Source organism: Mobula hypostoma, chromosome 2 (assembly GCF_963921235.1).
Source record: "Mobula hypostoma chromosome 2, sMobHyp1.1, whole genome shotgun sequence".
NCBI lineage: Eukaryota > Metazoa > Chordata > Chondrichthyes > Myliobatiformes > Myliobatidae > Mobula > Mobula hypostoma.
The window spans coordinates 248,504,593-248,523,191 of NC_086098.1; the positions used below are offsets into that span (position 1 = coordinate 248,504,593).

The 18,599-nt window shown below is 46.7% G+C and overlaps 1 protein-coding gene across 9 annotated transcripts in view; it reads right to left on the bottom strand.

Moving 5' to 3' along the window:
* gatad2b (GATA zinc finger domain containing 2B) overlaps nucleotides 1-18,599 on the bottom strand; it is a 140,099-nt gene that overhangs the window by 18,767 nt on the left and 102,733 nt on the right. For 7 of the 9 annotated variants that reach the window (XM_063041965.1, XM_063041963.1, XM_063041966.1 and 4 more), the window contains 5 exons: nucleotides 15,310-15,439; nucleotides 10,326-10,457; nucleotides 7,287-7,418; nucleotides 5,688-5,855; nucleotides 1,185-1,500 (listed from right to left, as the gene is read on the bottom strand). In XM_063041965.1, coding sequence (XP_062898035.1) covers nucleotides 1,185-1,500; nucleotides 5,688-5,855; nucleotides 7,287-7,418; nucleotides 10,326-10,457; nucleotides 15,310-15,439 — 878 coding nt within the window. The remainder of the gene's footprint in view (nucleotides 1-1,184; nucleotides 1,501-5,687; nucleotides 5,856-7,286; nucleotides 7,419-10,325; nucleotides 10,458-15,309; nucleotides 15,440-18,599) is intronic. The other 2 variants (XM_063041961.1, XM_063041959.1) reach the window with 2 other exon arrangements.

An 18,599-nucleotide genomic window follows, 5' to 3' on the forward strand; every position in this document is an offset into this window, starting at 1 on the left:
ATCAAAGGTCATGGGGAGAGGGCAGGGGAATTAGGGTTGAAATAAATCAGCCATGATGGAATGGCAGAGCAGACTCAATGGGCCAAATGGTCTAATTCTGCTCCAATGTCTTATGGTGTTATAATCTGCAAAGTATTTCTCTCAATACGAGTGCCTGGTTGGGCCCCAGCTCCAGGAATGTCATCGATTTTGGGAATTTCACACTGAGGATGTGAAAGCTTGGATAGAGTGCAAGCGGTGGGTGGGCAGAACCATTTACCAGATGAAAGCTTTTCTCTCCTCCTATTGAACTTCTCACAGTGGAGAAGGTTAAGGGGAGACTAGATAATGATAGAGAGCAGATGACAAGAATCAGAAAGCAGAGTTTTGCAAAAAGGTGAGGTAACTTGTTTCATTATTGTGATCTGGAACAATGACGATGTCAAAGGCACTCAATCCAGGAGTAGGTTCAACAAGAGCTTTCAGAAGGGACGTGGATTCAATATGCAGGATGAGAGCGGGGGGGGGAGGGGGCTGGGGATGACAGGTCTTTCAAAGAGCCAGTGAAGGTTTCCTCTGAAGCCATGTCATTTGCCAAATGATCACCCCTGAGAGCCACAGGCTAAAGATCTCAACTGAAACATAACCCCTGGCCGGACAGAGAGATCCCCTGCAGCCATGAAAGGACCACATTATGAGAGACAAAGACAGGGTAGGCAGCTATAATCTTTCCGCAGGGACGAAATGTAAAATGCTAGAAGACATCACTTTAAGATGAGTGAGAATGTTTAAGTGAGATGTGTGGGGCAATTTCATTTGTCACACAGAGTAGCGATTACCTGGAATGCATTGCCAGGCACCCAGCAACTGGTGGCACAAATGTCGGAGGTGTTTAAGAGGTTTTCAGATGGACGTGCTGGGAAAGAAGGACGTAGATCATGCGCAGGGAGAAGGGATTAATTTAATTTGGCATCATGCTTGGCACAGACGTGATAGGCTGAAGGGCCTATGCCTGTACTGTACTGTTCTATGAGGCCTTGAGCGATGCGGTTTGGAAGGATGGCTCCTGGTCAGTCTGGAACACAACCTCTGGCCAAATTGAAAGAACCCCCCGCCCCCGCGGCCTGGGTCAGTCTGAATGGTCAGCAGGAGCAGTGGACTGAACAGCCTACTGCTACAGGAGAGGCAGTAGAGTGAGCCCTCACCTTGACTTTCGATGACGCTCTGCACCACCTCCTCCAAGCCCAGCATGTAGATGAACTCGTTGTTGGCCGCACTGGGCAGGAAGTTGAGCAGTGGTGGTGAGGGCTTGGGTGGAGGGATCTCCAGCAGAGTCTTCTCCAGCTGCTTGCGCAGGGCCAGTTTGGCAGCAGCCTGGCTGCTGGTGGGGTCAGTCAAACTGCCAGCGCTGGACATGGCAGGGCTAACTGCTGTCGTCAGGCTGGACTGCACGTGCGAGGAGACATTCATATACATCGTGGATGGAGTGGTCCGGGGCGATGGGATGGAGGAGCCAGCCTGCTGGAGAGAGAAGTGCGTTAGCAACAGCTTTTGGAGTCCCAGCAACCTATAACGCTGTAGCTATGGGCCATTCAGGCCCACAATCCTGCTCTCCCACTTTGCAAACTGGACACACCCTGTGCTTCCACAACCTCTTAGGCAAAAGATCCCTGGGATTCACAGCCCTCTGCACGTGAGGATTCTTCTTTACCTGATGAGCTCTTGATCTCCCAGTCCTTGCATTTTGTCTGCCAGCCCTGCACACTCTGTAGCCACTATACTATAATCTGCATTGTTTTCTTTATACTACCCAAATGTGAAATGGCATACATCTTACTGAAGAACATTATCTTGCATTTCTCCCCATTAAACTCTATTTGTGTCCTCCGCCCCTTATCTACACCCTGTACACTCATGACCGCGTGGCTAGATTCCATTCTAATTCCGTCTACGAGTTTGTAGATGATACGACTGTAGTGAGCTGTATCTGAAATAATGATGAGCTGGGAGTACAGAAAGGAGACAGAGAGCTTAGTGACACGTTGTCACGGCAACAACCTCTCCCTCAATTTCAACAAAACAAAAGAGCTGGTGATTGCCTTCAAGGAAGTGTTGGGGGGGTGGTGAGGGTTGTTGGGTGGGTGTACGTACTCTTGTCTACATCAATGATGTTGAGTTAAGAGGGTTGAAAGCTCCGACATCACCAGTAAGCTGTCCTGGTCCAACCATGTTGATGTCATGGCCAAGAAAGCTCATTAATTGCATTGAATTAACTTTATTTCTTACATCCTTCATATACAAGAGGAGTAAAAATCTTTACGTTACGTCTCCATCAAAATGTGCAATCATAGTAATGTATAATAAATAGAACAGTCAATGTAACATAGAAATGCACCCAAGTCAGCATGAGTTAATCAGTCTGATGGTCTGGTGGAAGAAGCTGCCCGGCAGCCTGTTGATCCTGGCTTTTATGCTGTGGTACCGTTTCCCGGATGGTAGCAGCTGGAATAGATTGTGGTTGGGGTGACTCGAGTCCCCAGTGATCCTTCCGGCCCTTTTCACACACCTGTCTTTGTAAATGTCCGGAATAGTGGGAAGTTCACATCTACAGCTGCGCTGGGCTGTCCGCACCTCTCTCTGCAGAGTCCTGTGATTGAGGGAAGTGCAGTTCCCATACCAGGCAGTGATGCAGCCAGTCAGGATGCTCTCAATTGTGCCCCTGTAGAAAGCTCTTAAGATTTGGGTGCCCACACCTAACTTCCTCAACAATCTGAGGTGAAAGAGGCACTGTTGTGCCTTCTTCACCACATAGCTGGTGAGTACAGACCACGTGAACTTATCGGTGATGTGGATGCTGAGGTACTTAAAGCTGTTCACCCTCTCGACCCTAGGTCAATTGATGTCAATAGGGGTTAGCCCGTCTCCATTCCTCCTGTAATCCACAACCAGCTCCTTTGTTTTTGCGACATTGAGGGAGAGGTTGTTTTCTTGACACAACTGTGTTAGAGAGATGACTTCTTTCCTGTAGGCCACCTCGTTATTGTTTGAGATTAGGCCAATCAATGTAGTGTTGTCGGCAAATTTAATCAGCAGATTAGAGCTGTGAGTGGCGACACAGTCATGGGTTTTGTTCCCTCCTCCAGTCCTCTGGAACCATGCCAGAGTCCAATGATTCTTCAAAGATCATTACCAATGCCTTCACAATCTCTACTGCTACCTCTTTTACAACCCTAGGTCCATCCAGATTCCCAACATGATCTTCAAGGAGCTGCAGCTGGATGCACTTCATGCAGATGTAGTTCCCTGGGATGCTCTGGGTGTCCCAGGATTCCAACATCTGTCATGAAGAACACACAATGGCCAATTAAACTACACTAAGTACCACTGACACCCCTGACGTCTTGGGTACTAGCCTACAAAGTACCCAGGACATCTTCAAGGAATGCTGTCTCAGAAAGGCAGCGTCCATTATTAAGGACCCCCAGCACCCAGGGCATGCCCTTTTCTCACTGTTACCATCAGGTAGGAGGTACAGAAGCCTGAAGGCACACACTCAGCGATTCAGGAATAGCTTCTTTCCCTCTGCCATCCGATTCCTAAATCGACATTGAACCCATGAACATTACCTCACATTTTTAGTATATACTATTTCTGTTTTTGCACCATTTTACATTTATTCAATATACATATACTGTAATCTATTTATTTATATTTTTCTTCTATGTTATGTATTGTATTGAACTGCTGCTGCCAAGTTAACACATTTCACGACACATGCCAGTGATAATAATCCTGACTCTGATTGAGCTGCTGGAATGACACCAATGCCCGCAAAGCTCTCCTCTTCAATGAGTGGTGCTGCCTTGCGAGACATCTCCCTGCTGTTTGGTACTCATGCTGCCGATTGGGCCACCGGAATGACACAAAGCTCCTACGAAGCTCTCCTTTTAAACAAGCACCAGTGACCTGCGGAAAACCTCCCCACTGTGTGCTGAAATGACACCCCGATTTCCATTCTCAAAGAGGATGCAGTAGAGACTCATTCAGCTCACTTTGAGGCGACAAGATTGTCTGCAGGGCAGGAGGGACTGGCTAATTCCAGCTGACACTCACTGAAGCAGATTCAATTGATAAGGCTGGTGCAGTCCGAGACCCTTCCCACAAGCTGGGAAGTCCAGAAACATTGGACACCGCTCAGGCTAAAGGGGCAGCCACTCAGAATGGAGATCAGGAAAACTTTCTTCACTTGGAGAACAATGGAGTTTTGGAATCAATCATAAGCATCAGAGTCACATAGCAAAGAAACAGGCCTTTTGGACCAGCATGTTTACTTTCACCATCAAGTATCCATCTATACTAGTCCCATTTCCCAGTATTTGGTCTATAGCCTCTATGCCTTGGCAATTCAAAAACTAAAACCTTCCTGAGTGTTGTGAGAGTCTCTGCCTCTACCACTCCCTCAGGCAGTACATTTCAGATCCCAGTTCCCTATGGGGGATAAAGTCCTTCCTCACATCCCTTACACCTCCCCACCCTAAACCTTTTCTATTAAACACCTCTGCCAGGGGGAAAATAACAACTTTTTTATTGCCTACCCTAACTGCGCTCCTCATAACTTTGTATCCCTCAATCTGGTCCCTCTCAACCCTTCTCATAACTGAACGTTCCACCCCAGGCAAGATCCTGGTGAATCTTCTCCACACCCCTTCAGTGCAGTTGCCTCCTTCCATTCCTACACACCGGGGCAATTCACTGTGGCTAGGTTGTAGGGAATGGAGTACCTGGGGAAATCCAGGGGAGAACGTGCAAACTCCACACACAGACAGCACCTAGGTCAGGATCGAACCCAGGTCACTAGAGCTGTAAGGCAGCTGCTCTACCAGCTGCACTAATGCCTCACAGTTACAGTTTCCTATATTTATAAAACCAACTGTGCTGTACAGATTATTCACCCGATTTCTTTAAAGCTTTCTGCTGGCAAATCTCCACACCTCTGTTTTTGATGTACACCCTCCTTACTTCATTTAACCTCTGATCTTGATCTTACAATCTAACTTGTTATGATCTTGCACCTTGCTGTCTGCCTGCTCTGCACTTTCTCTGTAGCTGTTACACTTCATTCTGCATTCTGTTATTGTTCTACCTCATTGCACTGTGTGATGATCTGAAATGTACGAACAGTATGCAAGACAAGCTTTTCACTGTGTCTTGGTACATCTGACCAACAATTATAACCCAAATCAAAACCTAAACCTGTAGCCTCAAGATCTACATGCTTCCACCCCATATATTTGGAATTCAATAATACTAAAAGACTTCAAGGACTTAATTAATATGTATTTCAAATGTAGCATTAAAGTTTGGATAGGTACATCTATTGAGTGGGGTACAGAGGAATATAGTCTGGTTGCAGGTAGACTTAGCAGAAGATTGGGTTGGCACTGACTGGATGAGCGGAAGGGCCCGTATCTGCACTGTACTGCTCTATGACTATGAGCAAGCTTGAAGGGTAAATGTCCCTTTGGAGCTCTCATCCACCTGAGACTTTAGCTGTCAAAGCTACAGACCCAATGCTGGTACATGCGATTAGTATCGATGGTACACAAGGGTCGGCATTGATGCAATGGGCCAAAGGGCCTGTTTCTGTGCTGTACGACCCTATCCAGTGAACACATCGACCAGAAGACATCAGGAGACACAAACCTGACCTTTTGGTAGGTGCCCGTCGGATTCTGGCTTGACACAGGGCTGTGAATGAGACCCGGCTTGGCGATCCTCATGCTCTGCATCTGGGCCGGGCTGGGTGCGATCACACGTTGGGACATGAGCAACTGTGGCAGCGTGCTGTTGGGAACCGACCTGATGACTGGATGACCCTGTGGACCAGACAGAGAGACAAGCGCCATTGGAAGGAGATGACGAGGGGCAAACACCTACCCAAGAGGAACAGGAAGATCAGTTCTTCACCACCCCCACCCCCGGCGGGGATGATCCTCCTAAGGTGCCCTCCACATGCATAACCTGCCACTTGGAAAGAGGGAAGGCATAAAGGAGGAGTCCAGGCAAGGGGACAGACTGGGGGGTCAGTATATCAGAGGTGGGATGGGCAGGGTGAACCAGAGAGGGTGTGGGGTCCAGTCCTGTCTCACATAGATGGCAAAGTGGGCGAGGACAGCCATGAGCTTAAGCTGGTGGGACTTTGGGGCAGGGCAATCCTAAGCTTGCTGGGTGAAGGGATGGGGGGGGGCTGCTGCTGTGAGCAGGTGGTGAATGGAGGTGCAGGATGGTCTTGAGACAACGGGGAACGGGTGGAGAAAGTGGTCTCACACTGGTTAGGAGCCTGTCCTGAGCCAACAGGAGATTGGTGGGGGGGGGCTCTTGTGGGTGGGAGATGGGGGGCAATTACCAGTAATTAGGGAATGACAGGGGGAGGACGAATGGGTGGTCTCAAGTCTCTGCTTTCAAGCCAGTGAGGGATGGGATGGTGGTCTCAGATCCACTGGGTGTTGCGGAGGGAGTGGGGGTCTCCAGCTGGTGGAGGGTAGGGTGGTGAAGGATGGGGTCTCAATCTGGCAGGTGGGGGTATATGCTGCTGGTCTCAAGTGGTTGGGGAATGATAGGCAGGGATGGGAATTTCACGCTTATGAGGGTTGGGAATGGGTTAAGGATTTGATCCAGTAGGGGAGGGGGGCGGCTGGCTAGTGGTCTTGAACAGGTGGGGAATGGTGAAATGGATACAGGATTCTTGAGCTGATGGGAGTCTGGGTCTCGATCTGGTGGGGGGGAGGCTGGTAGACTTAAGATGGTGAGGTTGAGGACCGTTTGGGGTCTTGATCCAGTAGTGGAGGAGTTAATTGTTTCAAGCAGGTGGGGTATGGTGAATTGGAGATGGGAGTCCAGTTGGTGGGGATTGAGGATGGATCTATATAGTGGAGTTCTTAAACGAGTGGGAATGGGAGTGGGTTTGGGGTCTTGAGTGAGTGGGGAATGGTGGATGGGGTTGGGCATCTCAAGTCAGTGGGGAACAGGGGTCCGTCCGGTGAGAGTAAAGTCAGTGTCAGTTCCGCTGTACAGCCTCTTGCTGCTTTGACAATGCAGTCCAGAATGGCGAGAGGGATGGGATAGACAGTGTGCTGTGCAGATAGGCAGTGACATGTATCTGCTGTAGGAATGACAGAAGGCAGGCAGGACCACAGAAGGAGCATGGGAGATCACAGCACCGCCTCTCCATAGGACCTCACTGTTACGCAGGGCAGGCACTAGCTTGCCACAACCTTTCAGAGCTCAGTGGGCAGCCGGTCACCTACCTGAGCTCCTCGCAGGTTCTGAGGATCCAATACCTGAGAGATAGGCCGGGACGGTGGCTTGGACATCAGCTGCTGACCACCCGGAGCCAGTGATGACTGGCCGGCAGATGGGGCGTTCTGTACAACGGGCACCTTGAGTGGAAAAGAAGCAAGGAGATGGTGGACTGGTTAATACCAACATGGGTCGAGGCCAGCCGAGCAGATGCTCCTAATCTTCCTGTTCATGCTCTATTTTTTTCAGCCTGTCCAGCTCACAACCCAGACTCCCTCCTCACCAGAATACTGCTCTCCACAGCGACCCTTCCAGACTATTCCCCTATCTGTCACAATCATTCTTACACCAGATCCAGAAAGGATCTCCAAACCCACTCGCCACCTCCCCAGACCCCATCCCAGTTCCTGCCCTAACTTTCTCACTGAAATGGGACACTCTGCTGTAAGGGCAGAAATTAGGTCCCTCCATCCCTCTATTTCGAGCAGCTTAAATTTACTTCAGATTTCCAGCATCTGCACGATCTTTGCTTTTGCTCTGGTGACAGGTTAAAGGATCTCGGACTGCACTGTGAATTTGCACGTTTCTATGAACGTGGTTCAGACTTGGAGAGATGCATCAATGACAACAGAGTATCTAAACCTGGAAGGACATGGGTACAGGGACAGATCAACACCATCACGTCCACATGGCTGACCAAATCACACAGCATCCTGGCTTGGAAACATGATGTTCCTGTGTTGTAACTCTCAAACTCCCTGCACAGCATTGATGAAGAAGGGTCTCGGTCCGGAACATCAGTTCCTTATTTCTGTTCTCCAGTGGTTTGTGTGTGTTGCACTAACATTAATGCCTTTGGCCCACTACTCACTGCCACGCACTTCTCAAGGGGCATCAGGCACTAGACAAGGCCTCTCATGAACAGTCTAGCTTGGAGAGAAGAATCACCTTTATCGCACAGGATTGTGTGGATTTATGGAGAGACTCGGATAAGGGAGTTAATTCAAGACAAGCTGATATTTTTAGAAAGGAGAAAGGTTGATGCTTAACAAATGGAAGACTAACAAACATTGAAAGGTTCATAGCAAAAATCCAATTCCTTCCACAGAAAGTCCACAATAAGAAATAAGAGCAGAATTGAGGAGAAACGAGAGTCATTCCCTCTTATTACTACCATTGGGAAGGAGGCCACACTCAACACTTTAGCAACAGTTTCTTCCCCTCCACCAGATTTCTGAATAATCCTTGAACACTATTGCTCATTTGCACTACTATTTTGAAAGGTATGTTAACTTCACACTGTGCAGCTGCTGAAGAGAGATTCTGCAGATGCATAAATGTTGCACAAAACAATCAAAATGCTGGAGGAACTCAGTAGGTCAGGCAGTGCTTATGGAAGGCAATAAATAGTCAGTGTTTTGGACCGGGACCCTTCATCAGGACTGGAAAGGGAGGAGGCAGAAGCCAGGATAAGAAAGTGGTGGGGGGAGGGGAGAAGGAGAAGGAATATAAGCTGGCAGGTGAAGGTAACGGTGGGTCTGGGAAAGAGGGATGAAGTAAGAAGCTGGGAGGGGATAGATGGAAGAGGTAAAGGGCTGAAGAAGGAATCCAACAGAAGACAGTGGACCATGGAAGAAAGGACAGGAGGAGGGGAACCAGAAGAAGGTGGTGGGCAAGTGAGAAGAGATGGGGTGAGAGGGTAACCAGAATGGGGAATGGAAAAAGGGAGAAGGAGGGAGGGGGGAAGCGGTTACCAGAAGTTGGAGAAATTGATACTCATACCATCAGACCGGAGGCTACCCAGATGGAATATGATGGAATATGCTCCTTCATTTGAGTTTGGCCTTATCATGACAGTGTAGGAAAGGCCATGGCCAAAAATGTCAGATTCGGAATGGGAAATCAAATTTTTCATGACAAAAGGTGGATACAATAGGGTCTTTTAAGAAACTCTTAGATAGGTACATGGAGCTTAGAAAAATAGAGGGCTATGCGGTAGGGAAATTCTAGGCAGTTTCTAGAGTAGGTTACATGGTCGGCACAACATTGTGGGCTGAAGGGCCTGGAATGTGCTGTAGGTTTCTATGTTAGTGATAATAAACCTGTTCAGCTGAGGCAGAATCTACACTTCTTTGGAAGAACAAAAGACTTTGGACATCTAGCTCCTAAAGCTCTCCACTTCTGATGAATGGCTTGCTCATTTCAGATAGGACTCTGATCTTTGTGGCTCTGTGACTTACTGCTCTGTGTAGACAGTGACTCCAGAGTCAGGGTCTTGCCACAACCAGGAGGTCATTGCTTCCCTGACAGCCACGGGAATATATATTTGTGGGCTGATGTTCTGACTCTTTGTTTCCAGATCTGAACCAGAGAACATAGAACAGAACAGCTCAAGACCCAAAGAATCAATTATCCAGTAGTTTAGTGTATTTATAGGTGACACCTGGTCTATCAAATATTGAAAGAACTAGACAGAATGGATGAGGAAAGGATGTTTCTATTAATGGGGGGAGTCTAGCACCAGAGGGCACAGCCTCAGAATACAAGGACATCCGTTTAGAACAGAGATAGAGGAACTTCTTTAGTTAGAGGGTGGTGAATCTATGGAATTTGCTGCTGCAAACAGTTGTGGAACCCAAGTCATTGAGTATACTTAAAGTGACAGGAGACAGGCTCTTGATTAGCAGCGGAATCAAAAGTTATGGGAGAGGGCAAGACGATGGGGTTGAGAGGGATAGTAAATCAGCCATGATGGAATGGTGGAACAGACTCAATAGGGCTAGTGGCCCAATTATGCTCCTATGTCTTATGGTCTTATATGATCTCTGAATTAGTTCTGATCACCTGTAGTACTGGCTGTTTGCTGGAGTGGAAGGATTCAGAAGGTGGCAATGTAAACTCTTCCCACTACTTGTCTTGTCTCTCTTTCCCATATAGCCCTGTGGCCGCTGCCCGAGAGATTAAACAGGGAACTGAGCGCCACACGTCATGCAGGCGTGTCAGTGAATCTCACGCGTTCAGAGCTGGAACCGGCTACCCTGACTCACCTTCTGGACCACATTCTCCTTCTGCACCTGGCTCTGGCGCAGTTTCTTCAGCAGCACCAGCCGGGCCTCCTCTAGCCGCAGCTCATCCCGAAGCTGCTTGATGATCATCTGCCGCTCCTCGGGGCCCTTGCCCTGCAAGCAGGTAAAAGGATAAAGTCTCTGAGGGGTGACGGAGGGGGTAGAAGATGTGTCCACACATTCCCGAGTTCTAGAGGCAACCAATCGCCACAGCTCATTTAGCAGAACGTCTCTCACTTGGAAGGATCTGGGCCTGGAGCACCAGCACCTCAGAGCTCCCTGTTCTTCACCTGGAGATCAGTGACCTTTAGTCAAGACCCAAGCATTCCTGACACCACACTGTGGCAGCTCACCACCATCTTCAAAGCGTAATTAGGGATGGACAAGAAGTATCTGATCTGCCAGCCACTCCCACGTCGCCAGGAAAAAGAATTAGAAAATATCCCAGAAATGAGCACATTAAAGCCTTATGTGCAACCATGTAGATGCCACAGCCAAGAAAGCTCCACAACACCTCTACTTCCTCAGAAGGCCAAATAAATTTTACATGCCTCCTTTAACCATCATTAAATTTTATCAATGTACCACAGAAAGCATCCTATCTGGATATTTCGCAGCTTCGTACGGCAACTGCTTTGCACATGACTGCTAAAAACTGCCAAGTAATGTGGACACAGCTCAACACATCATGGAATTCAGTCTCCCCTTCACGGACTCTCTGTATCTCGCTCCCTCAGCAAAGCAGTTAATATAATCAAAGAGCTCACTCACCATGGACATCCTCTCCTCTCCCCCCTCCCATCGGGCAGAAGACACAAATGGCTAAAGACATGTACCAGCTGTTATAAAACTATTGAATGGTCTTCTAGTACAATAAGATGAACTCTTAATCTCACAATCTACCTCATCATGGTCTTTCACCTTACTGTCTGCCTGCACTCCAGTTCCTCTGTTAGACTAGTTTGCATCCTGTTATTGTTTTCCCTCATGCTATGTCAGCGCACTCAAGTAATGAGTGGTATGAAAGACAGATTTCCCACTGTACGTTGGTAGATATTAACCAATAAGCCAATCACCAATTTAATTTTACTATTTACCAACGTAGCTGCCTGAACAATGATCAGCACTACAGTGAGAGAAGAGTTGGCTTTTATACAGCATTCTATCACATAATTCAGCTGCAGCAACAAAGCAGAAGTTTGTATTTGGATTCCCAAACCAGAGCCTAGGTGGTGTGAGTGGTGCAGAGGGTATCTGAGAAAGCATTTTCTCATCTGGAGGGTGGCTGGCATTTAGAATGTACTGCCTCAAATGACATTCAGTAAGTATCTAGAAGAGCACATGATCACCAAGGCAGAGAAGAATCTGGAAAAAGTGCTTGGGAACAGGATTGGTGTAGAAGAGTAGCTGATGATTAGTACGGGTAGGGTGGGCCATTTCTATACTGTATTGCTCTATCAATATTTTCTTATAGTTCCTTTCTAATAATGTATTATTTATAATAATAATTTCCCTTTCTAATAATTTTCTCATGGATGCCACACAGTCAATGCTAGCTCCCAGAGTAATTCTCTTCAAGTCACCCGTTTAGTTCCCTATAACCTATTCTCATTTCCCATCATCTGCTGGTTCCCTTGTTCCCTCGCCAGCTACACACATCGGGGGGGGGGGGGAGTGCAAATTTATGGTGAATCAATGAACCCACTGAGCCGCATATCTTTGGGAAAACTCACAGAGATGATGTGGAAAGTCAGCACAGGCACTGCCTGGATCTCCGGAGTTACGCAAACCGGACACGCCGTCATAAAGTAATGCAGCACTGTTGCAGGCCTTTTGGCCAATTTTGTTCATGCTTACCATGGTGGTCCCTTTTGCCTGCGTTTGACCCACATCGCCTCTAAAAAACTTTTTCTATCCACATACTTTTCTAAATGTGAAAGCTGCACAGATACAGGGAGCAGTGAGGCAGCATTTCCCCCAGCTGTCTCTCTGCCATTCCTCAGTTTCTGTTGTGAATTTCCTGTTTCTCACCCTAACTTATAGGGTGTGGTCCATGTCACAGCAGCCTGTTCCTATTCCATACTGTCACCACATCCCCCCCCCCCCCACACCAAAGGCCCAATCCATGAGTGGTTTGCACAGGGGTATTAGCCTCCCTTAAAAGGGATTTGGATAATTACATAGATAGGAAAGGTTTAGAGAGATGTGAGACTATGGCAACAGCAGACTTGGGATCACAAATTAAGACAGGGGAGATTACTGGTGCTGGAATCTGGGGCAACATGCAGAGTGCTGGAGACTCAGCAAATCAGGACAATGGACAGCTGACCTTCAGGTCTGGACCCTTCATCTGTCTCATCACAGAAGCTGTGTTTTTTGTGTGAGATGACATATCTACTGGGTCAGGCTCCTGTTGTGAACTTACATTTGTAGAAACTTAGAACAGGCCAACAAGACATCTTATATTTATATTATATTTCAATATAGGATACGACTGGCAATGAGGCATGTACTATAGTGGTTGGTGCAATGCTTTACAGCGTGAGCAATTCCTGTCAGGAGTTTGTACATTCTCCCAGTGACTACATGGGTTTCCTCCACATCCAATTGGGCATACAATGTTGGCACTGGAAGCGTGACACTCATGGGCTGTCTCCGGCACATCTCTGGATTATGTTGGTCATTGACACAAATATCACATTTCACTGTATGCTTTGAAATTTCGATGTACACGTGACAAATAAAGTTAATCTTTATCTGAAAGTTTCTATGAAGAAAATGACCAGATAACCAGATGCCAGAGATATAAACCCTGGCCGAGAATATTGAGAGAACTGACCTTGCTCTAATGTTGGCCATGGGATTAGTTTGCTGATCCCACATGTAATTGCTGAGAGACCCAGACGGGGAAACCATGCAAATTCCCCCCAAACACACGCAAACAAATATACCATCTCAGACAGATATAGACATTCTCCCTCACACACATATACAGTCCCATAGATACACATATACCATTCCATAGGCACAGACATTCATTCTCTCTCTCTCACACACATACATACACACACACACACACAGAGTCTCATAGACATAGACAGTCATTAGAGTCAGAGTTATACAGCGTGGAAACAGGCCATTCAGCCCACCTGGTCCATGCCAACCGCAACATTCTCTTGGCTAGTCCCAGTTACCCGTATTCAGCCAATAACCCTCCAAACCATTCCTTCTCTGTGTAGAAATCCACATCTCTTATTATGTCACAATTGTATTCAGACACTCACTACCATCTGTGTAAAGAAGTTACCTCTCAAATCTCTCTTACATCGCCCCTCACTCTGATCTCATATCTGTGCCCTCTAGTTTTGGACCCTCCAACCCTGGGGAAAAGACTACGACTAGCACCTTATCCATACTCCTCATGACTTTATAAACTTCCATCAGGTCAGCTCTCATTCTCCTACGTTCCAAGGACTAAAGATCCAGCGTGTCCAACCTATCCCTACAACTCAGGCCCTGAAAAGTCAATACAGCATCCTTGTAATCTCCTCTGCACCCTCTCTTAGCTTGGCAATGTCTTTCCTATAAGAGAGTGACCTAAACTGTATGTGTTTGCAAGGTATTAATGCTGAAGCCTTTAATATTACCTTCAGGGAACTTACATGTGGAATCCACCTGGAAATCTGACTGGTGACTCCGACTTTAGATACATTGCACAGTTGTTGTAGTTTAGGTACAAGTAATAAGCTTTAAAAAAACTGTTGGAGGAACTCAGCAGGGCTGGCATCATCTGTGGAGGCAGGGAAATGGTTGAGGGTTGCATAACCCAGAGTTCCTTCAGCAGTTTGTGTTTTGCACCAGATTACAGCATCTGCAGTCTGTTGTGGCTTCACAACTCATGAGTTAACTTATCAATGCATCACTGAATTGTAGACTATTTAGTTACTATTATTTACTAACATCTACAATTTACTAACACTCATTCTCTCTCTCACACACACACACCATCCCATAGACAGGCATACCATTCCATAGATACATTCCCTCCCTCTCTCTCTCTCTCTCTCACACACATACTGTCCCACAGACACAGACATTTGCTCTCTCACACAAACACGTAGTCTCATAGACACACACACATGTACCATCTTATAGACAGATGTTTTTTTTCTCTCTCTCACACACACAACGTACCATCTCATAGACAGACAACCTTTCTTACAGATACACACACCACACATACCGTTTCACACAGATATTCTCTCTCACATACACCATCTTATACAGTCAGACATTTCTCTCATGCAAAACACAGACAAGATCAGGTTCAAACCAGGGCACAGGAGCTGTGTGGAATCAGCACTAACTCCTGCAACACCGTTACGGGGTAGATCCTATCATCTCCCACTGTCCAGTAGTGTGTCCACTCACGCTGGAGTTGAAGCATGCTGATGTACACCCCTTATAGTCACTGTAAATGAACTCTGATCTTCTGGTCATTTGCAAGGAGCTGAGAGGGCAGTGGGAGAAGGAGACATGATTCTTTTTCTACGCTGCGGGTCGTTACGACTGGCTACGATTTGCTTGACACAGTGCTGCAAGCAGACCAATGGGAAAAAAAATGGAGAAATACTTGAAAAGGGAAAGTTGTGTGGAGAGCTCAGGGCAGGGGTAGGCCCTAAGTGAAGAGTGGGGTGGGGTGGTGTGCTCAAGGAACTGAGAGTGGAACTAAACGGACAGCAATTTCAATTTTAATCGGGAGTCACCCTACAAACCTTTAATTATTTCTGTCCTGCAGCTGCTGACTTGCCTGCTGAGTATTTGTGACATTTCCCATCTCTTCAGCTGAGCTTTCACATCCCTGTGTGTCACTCACTGAGATGGGACAGAATGTGGGGTGGGGATTTCTAAGAGAAGGCAGCACCCAGGGACAGGGTGGAGCCACATCAGTCACCCAGTCACTAACCTTGAAAATCTCCAGATTTGCCACTTTGATCCTGTCTTCGAACCGGCCATTGGCACGAGGGCTGGAGGCCTCGTTGTCCGACAGCACGATGATATCCGGTGACGGTGTGCTGCGTTCTCTGTCCGTGTCACTGCAATAGATTGGAACAAACATTCCTCATTCCCATGTTCCATTCTTGGCCTCACACAACTTAGCCTCTCTCCAACCCCACATCAAACAGCACAGAAACAGGCCCTTCAGCCCAACTGGTCCATGTCGACCAAGATTCCCGTCTAAGTTAGCCGACTTTCTCGCATTTGGCCCATAGCAAGGCATTCCCAACCTGGGAGCCACGAACCCCTTGTTTAACCATATTGGTCCATGGCATAAAAAAAGCTGGGAACCTTGTATTAATTTTTTCCAATCCATGTCCCTGTCCAAGTCCCTTTTAAATGTTCTTAATATACCTGCCTCAACCACTTCCTCTGGCAGCTCATTCCATGTACTGATCCCTCTGGGTGAAGACCTTGCTCCTCAGATTCCCATTAAACCTCTCCCATCTTATTTGTACCCTCTAATTCTTGATGTCCCAACTCTGAAAAAAAGACTAGGCACTATGCCCCTCATGCTTTTATACACCTCATTTTCCTACATTCCAATGAAAGAAGTCGAGGTGTCGGTAAGGCCTAATTTGGAGTATTATGCGCAGTTTTGATCACCTACCTACAGGATAGATGTAAACAAGGTTGAAAGAGTACAGAAAAAAAAATTATATAGATGTTGTGGGTTCTGGCGGCTCTGAGTTATCAGAAAAGACTGAATAGGTTAGGACTGTATTCTTTAGAACGTAGAAGATTGAGCAGAGATTTGATCGTATACACAATTATGAGGGGTATAGATAGGGTAAAAATGCAAGCAAGCTTTTTCCAATGAGGTTCAGTGGAAATGCAACTAGAGGTCATGGGTTAAGGGTGAAAGGTGAGAAGTTTAAGGGGAACATGAAGGGAAATGTCTTCACTCAGAGGGTCGTGAGAGTGGAGAATGAGCTGCCACCACAAGTGGTACACGTGAGCTCGATTTCGACATTTAAAAGAAGTTAGGATAGGTACATGGATGGCAGTTGTATGGAGGACTATGGTCCTAGTGCAGGTCGATGGGAGTAGGCAGTCTAAATGGGTTTGGCCTGGACTAGATGGGCCAAAGGGCCTGTTTCTGTGCTGTACTTCTCTGATTCTATTACTCTATGGCATCCACTCTGATGAAGTGTTTTGAGAGGCTGGTGATAAAAGATAGCAACTTGGATCCACTCCAATTTGCCTACTAGAGCATCAGGTCTACAGCAGGTTCCATTGGCTCTTCACTCAACCCTGGAACATCTGGACAGCGATCATGCATACATAAGGACATCTTTCAATGAACATAGCTCAACATACAATACTGTCATCCCCTCATTACTAATCAATAAGCTTCAATACTTTGGCCTCGATCCTTGATTTCCTCTCTTACAGACCCCAGTCAGTTCAGGTTGGCAAAAGCATTTCCATAATCCCCATCAGCACAAATGCACCACAAGGCTGTGTGCTTGGCTTCCTGCTCTGCTCTGCTCACTTTAAGTCCCAACCTAGAGTCATTAAACAGTACAGTACAGAAACAGGCTCTTCGGCCCATCTAGTCTGTGCCAAACCATTTTAACTCCCGTTGACCGGCACCAGGACCATAACCCTCAATACCCTTATCATCTATTTACCCTTCTAAACTTCTCTTAAACGCTGAAATCGAGCTCGCATGCACTATTTGTGTCGGCAGCTCATTCCACACTCTCACAACCCTCTGAGTGAAGATGTTTCCCTTCATGTTACCCTTAAACTTTACACCTTTCACCCTTAACCCATGACCACCCAACCTCAGTGGAAAAAGTCTGCTTGCATTTACCCTCTCTGTAACTATAACCCTCATAAATGTGTATATTTCTATCAAATGTCCCCTGAATCTTCTACATTCCAAGGAATAAAACCCTAACCTATCCAAGCTTTCTTAAAACTCAGGTCCTCCAGCCCCGGCAACATTCTTGTAAATTTTCTCTATACTGTTTCAACCTTATTTATATCTTTCCTACAGGTAGGGGACCAAAATTGCACACAATACTCCAAATCAGGCCTCACCAACATCTTACACAACTTCAACATAACATTCGGTACTCAATACTTTGATTTATGAAGGCCAATGAACCAAAAATTATCTTTACGACTCTCTCTACCTGTGACGCCACTTTTAATGAATTATGGACCTGTATTCCCGGATCCCTTTGTTCTACAGCACTCCTCCGTGCCCTATGGTTCAGTGTGTAAGATTTACCTTGGTGGGTCATCCGCCAATCCAGTTAACCACATTATCATCTAGATCGTTGATACAGATGACAAACAACAACTGACCCGGCACCAATCCCTGCCACACACCACTAGTCACAGGCTACCATCTACTACCACTCTTTGGGTTCTCCCACAACACAAAGCCAATGTCTCATTCAGTATACTATCTTCTAAGACAATAAGAAGCATAGGAGCAGAATTAGGCCATTCAGCCTATGGAGTCTGCTCTGCCAGTCCATCATGGCTGACCCCGGATCCAACCCAACCCCATACACCTGCCTTCCCGCCACATCCTTTGGTGCCCAAACTGATCAACTTCCACCTTAAATATACCCACGACTTGGCCTCCATCACAGTCTGTGTAGAGCATTCCGCAGATTCACTACTTTCTGGCTAATAAAATTCTTCCTTACCTCTGTTCTAAAAGTTCGCCCCTCAATTTTGAGGCTGTGCCCTCTAGTTCTGGATACTCCCAACATATAAAACAGCCACTCCATATCACCCTATTTAGTCCTTTCAGCATTCAGTAGCCTTCAACGAAACCGCCCCCCACACACACATTTTGCTAAATTCCAGTGAGTAGAGGCCCAAAGCTGCCAAACACTCTTCAAATGTTAACCTCTTCATTCCCCGAATCATCCTTGTAAACCTCCTCTGGATCCTCTTCAATCACCACACATCCTTTCTGAGATATGGGACCCAAAACTGCTGGCAATACTCCAACTGCAGCCTGACTAGTGCCTAATAAAGGCTCAACATCATCTCCAAGGTTCTATTCCCCTTGAAATAAATGTCAACATTGCATTTGCCTTCTTTATCACAGACTCAACCTGTAAATTAACCTTCTGGGAGACTTTCACAAAGACCCTCTGCACCTCTGATGCTTGAACCTTCTCCCCATTTAGATAACAGTTCACACTATTGTTCCTTTTACCAAAGTAC